This window comes from Colius striatus, chromosome 19 (genome assembly GCF_028858725.1).
Source record: "Colius striatus isolate bColStr4 chromosome 19, bColStr4.1.hap1, whole genome shotgun sequence".
Classification (NCBI taxonomy): Eukaryota; Metazoa; Chordata; class Aves; order Coliiformes; family Coliidae; genus Colius; species Colius striatus.
Genome location: NC_084777.1, coordinates 8,501,793 through 8,516,711, shown reverse-complemented (window position 1 = coordinate 8,516,711; position 14,919 = coordinate 8,501,793). Strand labels below are relative to the sequence as shown.

The window sequence follows — 14,919 nt, the reverse complement described above, 5'->3', positions numbered from 1 at the left end:
AGACTGTCATCATTAATAGTGCAATCTTAGCAGGGACAGCTGAGCCGCAGAGCAGAGAGAGCAGGCATCTCAGGCAGCAAAATAGAAAGAACAGATGCTTTTTTGTGGGGGAGAATGTGGGCTGGAGTGGTATTTGCCTGCATTTTTCCCTAGGCCAGTGACTCCATCCCAGCTCAATCCAGCTTTGGTTTTTAGGACACAGCTACAATGAGAGCCCAGCAGAATTATTCCTTTACTTATTGTAGCCCTCATGCTTTACTGTCCATGGCTTAGAGAGACTTCCACTGCTGGTCATACTTTCCTCCTTAGAGCATCCTCTGTGACTCAACAGCAACTTACTGTGCTTAGAGGATGATGCTGCGCACAAGACCTTCCTTTGCAACAACACCAAACCACACGCACAAACAAGCAGTTTGTTTTCCTTGGTGAATGGCACCACTGGGTTGTTTTTTTATCTTGGACTCCTTCCCAGCCTCTCGGGCAAGTGGACCAGGTGGTGAGAAGGGTCACACTGGCCAGCCTTCTCATGACCATAGCGATTGCCTTGTGTGACAGAAGCATCAAGATTTTCAGTTGGACAGTCTCCAAGTTTAGCTAATAAATCTGTGTCATTTTGAGGAAATATCAAGATATTCTCAGCATTGCTTTTCTGATTTTTCCAACCACCCAGAGAGGAAGAGAAGATTAGGTGGGAAGAGAATGATTGTTACAGTGCTTTTATAACTTTTTATAGCACTTTTCTGTATAGCTTTATGTATACCTGGTTGCCTGAGGTTGGGGGAAGGCCCCATTGGCTCCTGTTGGCTAGACACAGAGCAGATAAGGTCCTACAGCCACTGACAGCGATGGAAAAATCTCCTTCTGCTTAAGTGACAAAGGCTCGTGTTCTTGGAGGTGAAATATCAAATTTCAGTGCTGGGCTCTGCGAGGGAGTTGTAATTGTATCTGTCTGCAGCACGCAGATCAATTGCATAATTATTGTGCTCCAACCGCTATATCATACCGATGAGCCAAGTCGCGCCAGACAAAGGACAAGCCCAGGAATGTATTTCCATGAAGCAGCTGAATTACCAGGGAGCTGTGCTCAACAAATGCCTTACGCCTTCCTGCTCGATTCAGGAGATGCTCAGACACAATTGTCATATTGTACAGGGGGGGAAAGTAAAAAGCCTCCTGCGAGGCCCCTTGGATGCTCGGCAGCAGATTGCAACACCCGCGCTGCCGTCGTTTCCAAGGTGTCTGGTTTATTTCATTGAAGGAAAACGACACCATTTATTGATATGCAACTTCATTTGGAAAGGTCTGCCCAAGCTCTGTGTAATGGTTTTCCTCTTTTCAAATCAGAACATCCAGGAAGGAAAATAACTCTTGAATATGTTACTGTAGCAGGAAATATGTCTGTCTCTGTCTTCTTCAATATTAAAGAAGAGATTAGCAGATATCCTGGAAGCAGGCCATGTTATTCACTCTCTTCCCACTGAAGCCAAAGGTGAAACTCCCATAGAAATAAATGGAGCAGGTTCTGCAATCTCTCATCCGCCGGGTTCATGTGATCTGCAGTGGAATTGTTTCTCCTTTTGTGATAGAAACTGCTGGATATGTTTCTTCTCATCTGTGAACATCAACTCCGTGGCTGGAGATGCCGATTAAGTGACGCGGTGCTGAAATCCTGCTTCTGCAGAAGTTGCTGACTTCAGTGAGCCTGTGATTTGGCCCTTACTGTGTCTGAAAAGGCCTGTACACCTCTGGACAGACCTTTCAGGAGTTAAAATGTGAAGCTTGCTGTGCTCCAAGAATTTGGTACTCTGAGACAATGCTTCTGCATTTTTGTCATCCCTCTCCCTTTTTTTTTTTTCCTCTTTTTTTCGGACAAATAGTTATGTGGCATGAGGCTTGTTGTAGTTGGAAACATCCCTAAGTAAACAGCTGAGCTTAAAAATACTCTTTTCTTTTTTTTTTTTTTTGGTCTGGCCTTTTAAAAAAATAGTAGTTATTGCACACAAAAAAAAGGACTTTGCCGATGCCAACCACTGTATCTTAGCTGGAAACAGGAAGCCGCCCCGAGTGTCTGTCCCCAGCACTTTGACTGTGTGGCTCGGACATTAAAAGCCATGTCAGAGGATGTGCCCTGTGCTATGAATGGGATCTTTTTATCTCTTTTCTTTTTTAATGAGGTAGAAGGCTGCCTATCACAGATAAGTGTATATCCTGCATGTCTGCTTCCCCATCTCTACCAGACTTCATTCGTTTCGCTGGTGGTTTTCTAGCCTCTCAGCAAACAGGTGACTGTGATGGTGATACAGATGCTCAAGCAGACCTGAGTCTGACAGGTGTTTCCCAGGTAATCCTTAACCTTGTGCAATCATTCATTTCTAACCCCAGAGGATGAGTTTGTGTTTTGATACAAAAGGCTGCCTTGGGGCACCGTGCTCAGCTTAAGAAGCAAGGAGAAACGGAGTTTGCATCATTTTCTGGTGTAACACGTGAACTCCCAAGATCACTCTCAGTCTTGAAGCCAGGCTGCAATAGTAAGCAGGCCACATCTTGCCAATCTGTTTCCCCAGCAAATTCCCTTTCCCCAGGTTGACAGCTGCATTCAGGGATTCCCAGATGTCACAGAAATCCTTACTGAAGTGGAGACTGCCTTTACCCAAAGCGATAGCAAGAAAAGGACTATGGTTTTGCCCCAGTGTTTTTGTGCCTTCAGAACTTCATCAGGGAAAAGGAGTTTGAATGAATACACGTTGCTCAGGATCCTTCAGCATCTGGTGTAAATCCCCCAGAAATGCTGTCTTCTGCTGCCAGGTGCTGCGCCTGCAGACATTTTACTGTTCCAGAATTAAGCTGCATTTCCAGACAGCTTCTTTCTAATTTTTTGAAGTAATTTTTCCTTGAGGATAAATCAGATTTGCTTCATGTTTCTTTCCTCCATGTCTCCTTCAAATCAGATTCAACTTTGAAGTGAGAAGTCCATGGTGTGGATGAACATAGCCCATGACACAGGCTATACATAACTTGTACATCACTATGACCTTCACCAGGTCTTGGAAGCCTATAGACCTCTGTGGAGACAAAAATTATCTCATATTACCAAGGCTCTGGATGCATTTCATATCACAGTAATTGAGAAGAGAATGGAAAAGGCATCTTGCACCACGGTGGAAATAAACATGTTAGCTACTGCTTCCTAGAAATGCACCACTCCTGATACTGCCCTCCCTGGCTTTGAGCCTTCAGGACTCTACAGATTTAATTGAGCTGTGTTCACACCACCGTGGGGAGGGGAAAAGCCTGTTAGGTTTTAGTTTGTGAGGACAATCGTAGGAAGAAACAATCTGGTCGTTCTTCACTTTGCTTATGAAGATGTAAAGCCCAATGTGTAACCTAGTAAGCATCTGAGACCATGATAAGTGTCAGAAGTCAGAGCTTGTGCTCAATATCTGCAGAGCCTCTACTGCTTTTTTGCAGCCCACCCAGTGATGCACCACATTTGTCTGTTGTAGATTGATATTCTTGTCAGTCCCCTCACCAGTGTCTGGAAAGGATTTAAAGAAGTCTCCCTCTTTGCTATCACTTGGAAGTAGGAAGCTCAGGGGCAGGGAAGGACTTCCCATCTTCTCGCCAGTGTTCCTCTCAAAGCATGGCATTGCATGCTTCAGTGTGGTGTGTCAGTAGCAGGACTTACAGATCATCCTTAAAACAAAACTAGGGTTGTAAAGCCACTTTCCTCCTTCATTTTTGAAAGCACATAGAAGTGAGCAGGTACCTAATCTCTCAGCTTTTGGGTGCAGCATCGCCCAACCAGTGAGCCTGCACTGTGATGGAGGGCAGGGTGCAGCGACTCGCTGGGACCAGCACAGCAGAAGGGCTCAGGACAGTTACTCAGCTCAGTAAGGCTCTGTTAATCATTTAGGAAGTCTCCATTTCATTCAGACATCTCAGTCTCTCCATTCGGTTCCTCCCTCGGGTTTTGCAGACTCCAAGCAGACAGATTTATTGGGGTCTTAAGCATAATCAGGAACAAATTAGCCTCTGTTAGGATCACACACTGGCCTGGATCACAGCTATTCAAAGGCTGCCTTCCCATCCATGTGAGGATGAATTAAGTCATCGGATTGGAGTAGGTCTTGAGTATTCTTTTATCCCAAACACATGATCTTATCAGAAGCCCATTACGTTTATCATCGCATTAGGAGGGAACATTTGGAGCCAGTGCAGGAGTATGTTGCTATATAAATGTTGTGCTTACTTCAGTGCCTGTCATGAAAATAAGTCAATGCTTCAGGAAGGCCAGGGAAGCACTGTCAGAATGCATGTGCCCTAAAATTAGGCTGTGAGTTTCTGGGTATGTGTTTGCATCAGTGGGGTGACTGCGCTGGGGATGTGTAAAGAGAGTGTATGTGTGTGTTTGTGTGTCAGTGTTTCTGTCAGTGTGGGTGTGTAGCAGGATGCACTTGGGTGCCTGTGTTTTGCTGTAAGAGTGTACCTGACTGTGCATGTGTTTGTAGGCTGCAGGTTGGATCTTTTTAAAATGGGAGGTATTTTTCCTTTCTTTTCCTTTGTACAGAAAGAAGCTCCTTTTCATAAAATGACAAAGAAACTCTTTTTCCAAAAATGCATGTTTTCATATGTTTGGGGTTTTGTTGTGAAGATTTTTGATTGCTGACCACAGCCTTTCCAGGGCTGAGTATTTGTCAGAGATTTCTGCTGAGATTCTCACTCAAACTGGGACATAGTGCTCTGAGGCGAGTGGGCTGCTTAGCTTCACCCTACTGTTCTTGGGTACAGCAGAGACCTAGCCTACACTTTCTCTGCAGAGCAAGGAGCAGAACGAGAAGTGCAGAAGAATAAGGGGAAGGATCCAAGAATTGTCTCCATGGCTATCACAGTTACATGCTGGCTCTGCCCCTTCTTTGAACTGGCAGGACACAGAGCGTGTCTCTCCCAGGGATGAGTGAGCTACGCTGGTGTAGCAGTGTGCCAGCATTAATAAGCCTTGCAGAAAAACAAGGTGTGTTACAGGGATGCCCAAACTAGGGCTTTCAAGGCACATATGGTTCATGAGCAATTCAAACACGCATTCCTAGCTGGGTCAATATCAGATGAGGAGTAGCAGGGCCCTCCAGGCTTCAGGGCTGTTGAGCAACCCATCTGTGGGAGGAGGCAAGACAGCTGCTGCTGGGTTGCCTTAAGGCCCATCTGCACATCCAGTCCCCTCCCGTGAGTTAATGGGACACCCCGGGGAGCCATTGTCATCTTTTGTCTTGAAGCACTCTCCCAAGCACTCCTCCTTCCAGCTCTTCGAGGTGTGTGGTATATGTTTGGTGGCTCACAGCCATATGAAGATTTTAAGATGTGACACTAGGGTCAAGAAGTTTGGCCACCCTGGGAATTGTCACTCAGATGCAAGGCTCCACTCAATATAGCTGAATGGCTTCCAAATTCATGCTGGCTCCTTTTTGCCAGCTCAGAGTGTTGGCCCAGCAAATATAGTTCCCCACACTTATCCACATACACTAGTTGTTTGCAGAGGTTGTGATGCAGTAAAACCATAATGGCATTCTGATAGACTTCTCCATTCTTTCAAATTCACACTCTCTTAAGGAGCTGGAATTTTGCACAGGAGATTGGGAGGAAGGGAGGGGAAAAGGAGCAAAAGTCATTAAATAATTGAATTGCAATAAACTGATTTTTTTTCTGGCTCATGATGGTATTTCACTGTGTAAACGAGGAGGAAAAATAAACAGGGGATTTAGTAGTTTGGAAGTAGCTCAAAACTGAGCAGACGTCAGATTTTCTGACACCTAGCTTGAGATAGTCCAATGCTACCGACAGGACTCTCCTTAGGGATCGTTTCCATCAGACCAGCTAGCAGCTCTGGCTAATTTCCTACCGTTTTTTCAGCAGGCTTATTTGCCAGACAAAAATACAACAGGCTGTCAGAACTGGATACCTCTGGGGACTGGCAATGATAATACAATACAAAATAGGATACCAACAGGTCAAAGGTTTCCATTTCACAGAGTACTCTAATGACTGAAAGTCATTATTGCTATGCAGTCTGTTTGAAAAGAGTAGATGGATCTCAGTTCAGTTTTTAATGGGCCAGTGTTACAGAAACAACCTCAAAAATTTGGCATCTTTGTTGGCAGTCTCATTAGAGAAGCCACAGAATAAATGGACAAGGATAATAAAGTCTTCTGCTGCTTTTGATCCTTTCAGGTCAAATCTGAGTCACGTTGGTTGAAGCCGTGTGTGTGTGTGCAAGCTTACCCTCACGCTATGTATACTCTATCTGCTCTTTGGATAAACAGATCTGGTTGGCCCTTTGGTCATTGTAACTATGAATTTGACATATTTTGCCATCCTTAAATTCACAGTTTCTGCTGGTGGTGGTGGTTAGCAGATACCTACAAAAAGAGAGACAAAAACCTCCATAAAACAAAAAGGGAAATGTCGTATACCAGACCCTCTGTTGGCATTTTTTTTTGTCCAAGTTGGTAGAATTATGCCAAAACCCACATGATCTCTCTATGTATTTTCTCTCTCTGCTTTCTTCTGTCTCCACCTTTTTAAGTGGAAATGGATGAAAATAAGTAGAATAAGTAGCATTGGGAATTGCCCAATACAGAGGTTAACCATTGTTGCTTGTCTGGTTTAAAATCACTTTACTGTTGCCTTGAGGTCACCATCACTTTCACTTGTGACCTGATCCAGCAGATACAAACCCACTGATGCTATCAGGTCCCAACAGCTGGATTGCAGACATGTAGCCAGCCCTTTGTGATTTCTCTTCTCTGCTCTCTCCTGGCAGATGAACCCAGCAGGTGCTATTTCCACGATGGTGATGGAGTCTGCGAGGAATTTGAGCAAATGACCAGCATCAAAGACTGTGGTGTTTACACTCCCAAAGGCTTCCTCGATCAGTGGGCTTCCAACGTCTCCGTCTCACACCACAGTGACCAGCAGTGCCCAGGATGGGTGGTCATCGGTCAGCCAGCAGCAACCCAGGTAAGGAAAGCAGATTCCTGTCCTGGAAAGTGAAATCCTGAAAGGAGCAGCATTCATGATCGTAGCTAGATTGTCACTGTTCATGTGTGATGTTCCCTCTCCCTGGTAACTTCCTGCTTCACCAAGCAAGGTCCCTGACAACACTTTCTCTCTTTCTGAGCCTGGTTAGTAGTGACAAGTTGAAATTCAGTTCCAACTCAAAACTGGCTGAAGTTCTGGCTTGCTTGATTCAATAAGCTGTGTAGAAGTCACCTCAACTAACTCTCATCACCTAAAAGACTAGACAGACTCTGCAGCTTGAACAGAGGACTATCTTGTGGCCATGAGTTCTGAAGGCTAATGCCAAATAACACAAAAGAGTGTTCTTTCTTTTTTAATAGTTTTGTGCTTTCTGTCTCCTAGTTTCATAAAAGCACCCTATTGTTCTATTCTGAGAAAGGTCCTGTCCATTCCCAAAGCCATTCATTAGCTTTAACCCCCTTCTTACATGTCTCCTTTGTAGCATAAATAGCTCCAGTTACCATAACTTTAGCTTTTGTCTCTCTGAGAGAATTAGACCCAAATGCCTTCAAAAAGACATTAGATAAATGCCTGGAAAACAGAGCAGACAGGATGCAGATGCAACAGTCCAGATGCAACCTGACTCAGGAAAGCCCACATTGCTTATTGATTGGGTTTTAGAGCATACAGCAGGGAAAGGATTGTCATATATAGGAGCTGCTCCATGTATTCCTTCTTCAACGTCCCCCATTGTCCCTTGCTAGAGATAGAGTGGTGGATTAGGTGGATGTTTGATTTGATGCAGCAGAGTTGTTCTTACAGTCTGGCTGTCAGGGAGGTGACTTGAGAGGGCAGTGCAGAGAGGAATGATGTGTCACAGATACGACAAGCAGATTTCTCCGTGAATAGTAACCGCTAAGCATTTCCAGTTGGCTTGCAAGAGAAAACATCTTTATCCAAGAGACTTGGCCTTGTTCACATTGCACAAGTCTGTAACAAATTAATGACCAGGTCAGTTTTAAATGCACAAAGTGTGGTTAGTTGGCATAGTACCAAGACAGAATCCTGAGCACAGTGTTGCCTTTTTGTCATGGACTCATTTATTATTTCACACTGTAAAAGGAACTTTCCTCTGGACCCCTACCAGTGCCTTGGTAACTTCTTTCTTGTTTGAGCTCCTGTGCTGTAGTACAGTCTAAAGCCCACTGTCTCCAGTTCAGGTCCTGCTTTATGGGCATGACCCCAAGCACTCTGTCCCCATGCAGCAGCTGTGGAGTTTCTCCCAGTGCACTGCTGGAAATGCAGCCACGCCATGCAGCAGGTACCATGTGGTCCTGTGGTGGAAAACACACCACCCCACACACACACCACGGAAAGCTTTGCTGTGTAGCCACAACTTAGGCATGTCTGTTGTACCCAGATGAGATGAAGTTTGTCACAGCCTTGTTTTTAAAAAAAAAGGGGGTAAAAAAAGCAGTTGTATTTATAGGCAGAGCACTAGCATATCACACACTGGTAGTGAATGGGGACATTACTCCTGTTATTGCCTGGCCCCTCAGGAGATAACAGTGTGCTATTTACTTCCAGCAAAAGGAATTTTTGCTTTAGCTCAGCTGATCCTATTGCACTGGGTTGAGTGCATGGGGTTTATTGACCTTTTCAATCATATATGTTGAGAAAGTCTTTGTTTTCCCCAGGAACAAGACAGCTTCATCAGCTTGTGAAAGCACCTGACTTGTCACTCCAGAGAGGTTAGGTGGGGCAGCAGGTCATCAGTCTGTTAGCTAGCGGAGATGAGAATTAACCTAAGATCTCTGTATGTAATGATCACTGCTGTGTAAACATGTTTGACTTCATTATCTGCACAAGCACTGAGCCTTAGGGGGTTTTTGTATTGATGAAAGGAACACCTTTACTCACCCAGATATCTCTCAGAGAGGGTTGTGTGCTTGCTGGTGTTGTGCAAACTTTTTGTGTTGTTGCTGGGTAGTTTCCCGATTAATCAGAGTGGTATTTGTGTTGGCTTCCCGTCAAGAATGCCATGAAAGATATGTTTGAGTGCAGTGCGCAGCAATATACAGAATATATAAGCTGCCTGTTTGTTAGACATCCCCATTTCTCGTAATTACCCCAGTGCTCTCAAGATGCTTGAAAGCATTTTAAGCATGCCCTTCATGATTTAAAGTGTTTCTCATCCTCAGATATCTCAACACCCATTTCTCTGCATGACTGTCATACGTAGGCTGCTTATGAGGAGTCAGCATTGCATAAGGGTTTGATATGGTGGTATTTCTCAGCAGTATCTGTCTGCATGCACTTGTTTACTCTTGGAGGACTGTTTAGGCCAAGTTGTACAAGCCAGTGAAACTTTCTTATAGAGTTGCTTCTGTGGACTGACCATCCCACAGCTGTTCACACAGTTCACCTGAGACATTGCCTGTTTCTGCAGAGTTGGTTGTTCCTTAGAAGTAGAGTGCCCACACTTGTGTACTAATCTGAGATGGATCTCACATGCTGGTTGCTCACTTGTTAGTGTAAGGCTGCTGAATGGTAACATGCTAAGGGAGAAAAAAAAAAGCACACAGTATAAGATTTGTTTTGAACAACAAAAAGCTTACAAAGAGTGACCCAGTCTTGGTGACAACATACACATTTGAAAAATGGAAAGGTCAAACATACCCCCCTCCCATTTAAACAAGTGCTCTTTCTGCAGAAGCAAGACTGATAGACAGCCACTTCTACTTTCCTGGCAGCCACTCCTCAGTGCTGATTAAGAAATACTCTCAGTACTGACAGCATCATATTTAGAGCCAAAGAGGACCAGTCAGCAATATAGCACCAGCACAGAAATGCAAGCACCAATGCAGGATATTTTTACAGTTTGATTTCTAATCTGGTTTTCTCCACAGATCTTGAAACAGATGCTGCTCAGTGCCTGTTGTCAACTACAGTACAACAGCTATAAGGGCTTTACACACTCTTGGGCTGCTCTTTTCCCTACTGCTCTTGCTGTGAGTTTGTAAACAGCCTCTCCTTGCCATCCACTATGTGTCGAATATTATCAGTGCTGATGTATTGGTTGTGTGGGGTTTTCTGCAGCACTGTTTATTTCTCAGGGTCTTTCTTGTGCTACAGATTATTGATGTTAATGTTAAGTCATCAGTTGATGTATGCTGGCAAAGACTACAAGAAGGCAATAGCACTGAGCAGATTTATATTAGCCAAAGGACAGATCTAGTAGGCTCAAACAGACAGACAAAGGGGACTTTGTCTGATCTATTTGGTGAGTAGCTGTAATTTTTTTCTGTATTGCAAGTCCATGGGGACTTATTTCCCTGACTGGTTTGTGACCAGCTAGGATCAATCTCCTTGTTACCGGCAAGGATGAGTAGGACATGGCCTCCTGCCACCAGTTTAAGCACACCTGGGCTTGATAAGACATGAGTTTAAAACATGAAGTCATGGCCTGTGTGGACAATCACTGTTGTATCATCACTGGTGAAGCTGCATCAGTGAGTAGTGTTAAGTAGGAGCATGCAGTGTGGATTAGGTAACTGTGAAAGGCTGGCTGTCCTGCAAGGTTCAAGCAAGCAGGGTCTTGCCACGGCCTTAGTTGACTCATTCTCCATGCTCTCATTGCACACCAATTTTGGTTTGCCACAGTTTACACTGAGTGCATTAGCTTATGTTATTCTTTCTGGAGTAGGTTGTACTGAGCAGCAAGGATTTGGATATTTTGCTAAAGGGTCTTTTCTAGACAGATATGCCTTTGGATAAAGCTTCTGACAGGTCTGGCTCAGGAGAGTCGCTCCGTGGCTTGGGCAAGAGGGGCAGAGGCAGGTGGGTGCAGATCAGCCACGGGAGGCTGGAGATGCCCTTTCTCCTTTCTTCTTGCTGGTGGCACTCCTGCTTTTGGAGAATTGATTTGCCTGCAATTTCCCTTTGGCTTTTTATAATAGGGAATGATAAGAAGGGGCTAATGGATCTTTAGGTGGCTTATTGCTGACCTTGTTATAGCAATGTGTGCTCAAGACTTGGAAGTTGGTGTGTGCATTGGTGATTTAGAGGGACAGTCCCTCAGTAGCTATGTCCGTTATTGCATTTCCTCCCAGCCGTTGCAGAGGTTGTTTAGACAAAGTAAACACATGTATAGATATAAAAAACAAGGGGTTTTTTTTCTCCCTATGCCATTGTTTGAGCTTGGTTTTCCTCTGACAGGAAAAGCCACACAGCTTGGGCACAGTTTGGAAAAGGGACTCTTTCCCGAGGCTGCTGGACACAAATGGATCCTGGGATTCGTTTTCATTCCCAGACTGACAAACACACCCTGTTCTCCTCTGGGTACCCCACAGGGGCTGCTATGGAGTAAGATGTTGTGGAAGAGGATTCTTATTACATTTTTCCCACAAATGGAGGCCCTCCTCCTGCCCCTATTACAGTTCCCACAATTGCACTTACCCAGACTCACAGCAAACAAACCCAATCTTCCACCAGCAGCAGAGAGATGTCTAGAGTTGCAGTATGTCTGAAATTGCCCACAAAAAGAGAAGGGCACAAAAACATTCTGAATACTAGAAGAAATAACATGGTAGAGCAAGGGCTCCAAGAGTAGTAAGAAAATACTGCAAGAAAATGAAAGAGATAGATGATGAAGTTGTCTGCCATGCAGTTTTATTCTGTCTAATAAATATAACGCTGAGGATAAATCCCCAAAGACACAGCAAAGCCAACAAATAGAGTAATCTTGAACAGGAGTGGGAAGAGAGGAAACCTGCAACTTTTAATGGAGAAGCCATTCCTTTCCTTTGGGGTGATCTTGCTGAGAAGAGGGAGAGTGTCTGTCTGTTGGCTCAGCAAGTGGCCCTTTTTGAACTTCCCAACTCACAGCCAAGTCCTGTTGCTCTTCAACGGTAAGAGTTTTGTTGTGGTTGGAGGGATAAAAAAAATCCCATTTTTAATAAGATGATTTGCTTTGCAAATGTCTTTGTTATTTATAGCCAGGCAAGGCTTTGAACTGCTAATCTCTGGAGGTTGAGGGCAGAATCCCACTAAGAAAAACCATTAATGGAGGAACCATGAGTGATCAGAGACCAGTTCTGGAAAAAGATGAACTGGACACTGTGCGCAGGCTGTTGCAAGAGGAATGTAGGTTTGCTGTACACATGTGAACTCATTTCCAGTACTGGCTAATCCAACAAAAGGCTTCAGCTTGGGTTACAGACTCTTCAAGTCTAAAATTAGTTCAAGGAAGACCAAAACATTGCCTTTATTTCAGCCTTCTCCCAGATATTACAGACCAGACATTTTGGTCTTTTGTCTGAAGGCATGAGCGTTCCATCATGAGCCTGGCCCTGACCATCAGGCAAAGTCAGGCTGGAATGCTCCTTCTTTGGCTTAATTAATGACATTTTTCATATTTTTTCAATGCACAGGGATTAATTAAGTCTTATCACAGCCACACTGCTTGGTCTCTTTTCCATTTAATAGAGGTGGAAACCAGAGCACAGACGGGTAAAGCTACTGTTTGAGGATTAAACTTCAGAGACATTGCAGGCACTGGGCATTATTGAGCCTAGACCTCTCCAGGACTGGGAAGTTCAGGATGTCTTGAAAGGGAAATGTTCATATCCTGAATAAAAAGAAAACTGCTCAGGGCCTGTTGAGAGCAGCTGTCTGGGAGTAGGGACCTGGAAGGAGTTTGTGGTCATTAAATCTGCATTTTATCTCTGTCAGCCACCTCACATCATCTCATTTATGAATTAGTCTTTATCCTAGCACAGTTTGGCTGTTCATTCTCAGTATGAAAGGACTGGAAAACTGGCCCACCAACTCCTTGCTTTCCCACCTGTCTTGCTGGGAAGGCTATATCGTGCAACCTTTTTGCCAAAGAAATCCCTCTGGTCCCTGTGTGTTTGCCTTGCTGCTTTGCCTTTTTGGAGGAGGTGGTCCATGTGAAGGGTCCACTCCAAGGTGAGCAATGCTACAAAGATTTGTGCTCTTGCTCTGGAATTATCTGAGTCTCTGAAGCAAAATAAAATGAGAAATTGGATTTCTAGGTAGGCTGGCTTGAAAAAGACTTAGTTGCAGTGAGAGTTGTTGAGAAAGAGTGTTACCCTTGAAGTTGATCCAGAGCTGTCTGGAGAAAAGGGGATGCTGCCCATCACCTGTCTGCCTGCTCCTTCCTAGGACAGAGAGGGATTCCCTCCCTCTTGCCCCTCCATCCACACATCTTCCAATGCTCCTGTGCTCCTGGCAGTAGTAAACCAGCAGACTCCATGGCTGATGTTGTAGCCTCTGGCTGATTTGTGTAGGGGGAGGACAGAGAGAACACAATGAGATGTCAGAGGAGATTCCAGCAATTTTGCCAAACACTCAAGGGATTTTTTTTTTTTCTTTCTACTCCCCTCCCCCCTTAGTTTTTAGACTAATTTTTCAAGAGCACATATGCAAGTCATCTAAGGGAAACAGAACTGTGAGTACCAGGGGCTGGTACACTGTGTTCCTTTTGTGTACTGCAAAGAAAATAGATAAAAGAAACAAAGGATGATGCAGAGAGCAAAGCAGCCATCAGTACTCTCAGAGAGGTTCTATCTGACCTTTTCAGAGATGAAGGTCAAACCAAAAATCCTCAGGTGCCGGAAATTGGTCCCATCGTCCCAGAACCAGGATACATTTATCATTAATGAAATGAGAGCAGAATTCCATGCCATTTGTTATTACTAGAGGCAAGGAGAAAGGCAAGAAAGGAATATTGTCTTGGATAATAATGAGGATTGTGTGCTTCTTTAGGAAGTAACTTAGCACTTTATGATCATATCTGCTGTACGCCCAGCCACCCACCCAGAAAACAGCTTGGACGTCAGCGAGCCGGAAAGCCGGACCTCACAGCACCAACAGTGCTCGTTAGCATGCAGGCTCCTGGAAGGAGACCCCCCTCTTCGGCCCTTGCCCCTCAATCTGCCAGTCTCTCTGTCTGCTGTTGCTGCTCACAAGCCTTTAGATGCAGAGCATGTCCAGCCGTAAGCGTGGGATAGCACTCCTGCAGCCCATCCGGGTTGTTTGCCTTGGGTCCCTCTCCATTCAGAGCGGAATCATTTTGCATAAATGCACCGACACGTCTGCTTTGTTCATGCATGAAGGGCTCTCGGCATCTCAAACCCACCCCTGCCCCAGCCCATCTTCTCCCTACCCCCCTGGCATGTAGCTTCACCAGCTATTGCATGATTTCCCTATGAAACAGCAAATAAACCTGTTTGAAGCACTGCCAGTCAACCAAGTGCAGTTAAAAATACCCAGTCGATTATTTGGGATAGAATTAAAACAAGTGATCAGGAGGAGGGGATCAAAAAGGGTGCAAGAGTGAGGCTGGAATGGCCATTACTATGCAATTTGGTTTCATGTTCTGCATGAGAAAACATGTAAAATATGTAAACAGAGCTCTCCAGGATTGTAATGTAGCTACAAAGCCACAGATATACAGGCAGGCAGGGTGCTATTCTTCAGCAGAACGGAATGCCATCCCCAAAACCACACAATCATTTCTTTAAGCCTGAAAGTAAACTTTCTCATGCCAGGAGGGGAGAATTTATTTTTCCTTTTAAATGAAGGATTGTCTGCAGTGCTTTTTCAGAGTAATGTAGGCATTTTGGCCCACATTGTCATAAGAGACCTCGTATTTTAGATGCCAATGAATTTTAGGGTGTTCATCTTGATGTGTCTAAAAGGCATGTTTATTGGAGGATGGTTCTTACCCAGCACTGTCCTGAAGGTCAAGTCAATCCCTTTGTCTTCACCTGCAAATAAGGACTTACTTTAAAAAGAAAAACAAAACAAAACAAAGACTAACTGGGGACCATTTGGATAAACTCTTGAGCTGCTCTAAATCTCTTCTGAATCTTCCTGCCTTAG

The 14,919-nt window shown here is 44.5% G+C and overlaps 1 protein-coding gene across 1 annotated transcript in view; it reads left to right on the top strand.

Moving 5' to 3' along the window:
* PAPPA (pappalysin 1) overlaps positions 1-14,919 on the top strand; it is a 174,741-nt gene that overhangs the window by 96,332 nt on the left and 63,490 nt on the right. The window contains exon 10 of the mRNA XM_010203345.2: positions 6,815-7,011. Within this exon, the coding sequence (XP_010201647.2) occupies positions 6,815-7,011 (197 nt within the window). The remainder of the gene's footprint in view (positions 1-6,814; positions 7,012-14,919) is intronic.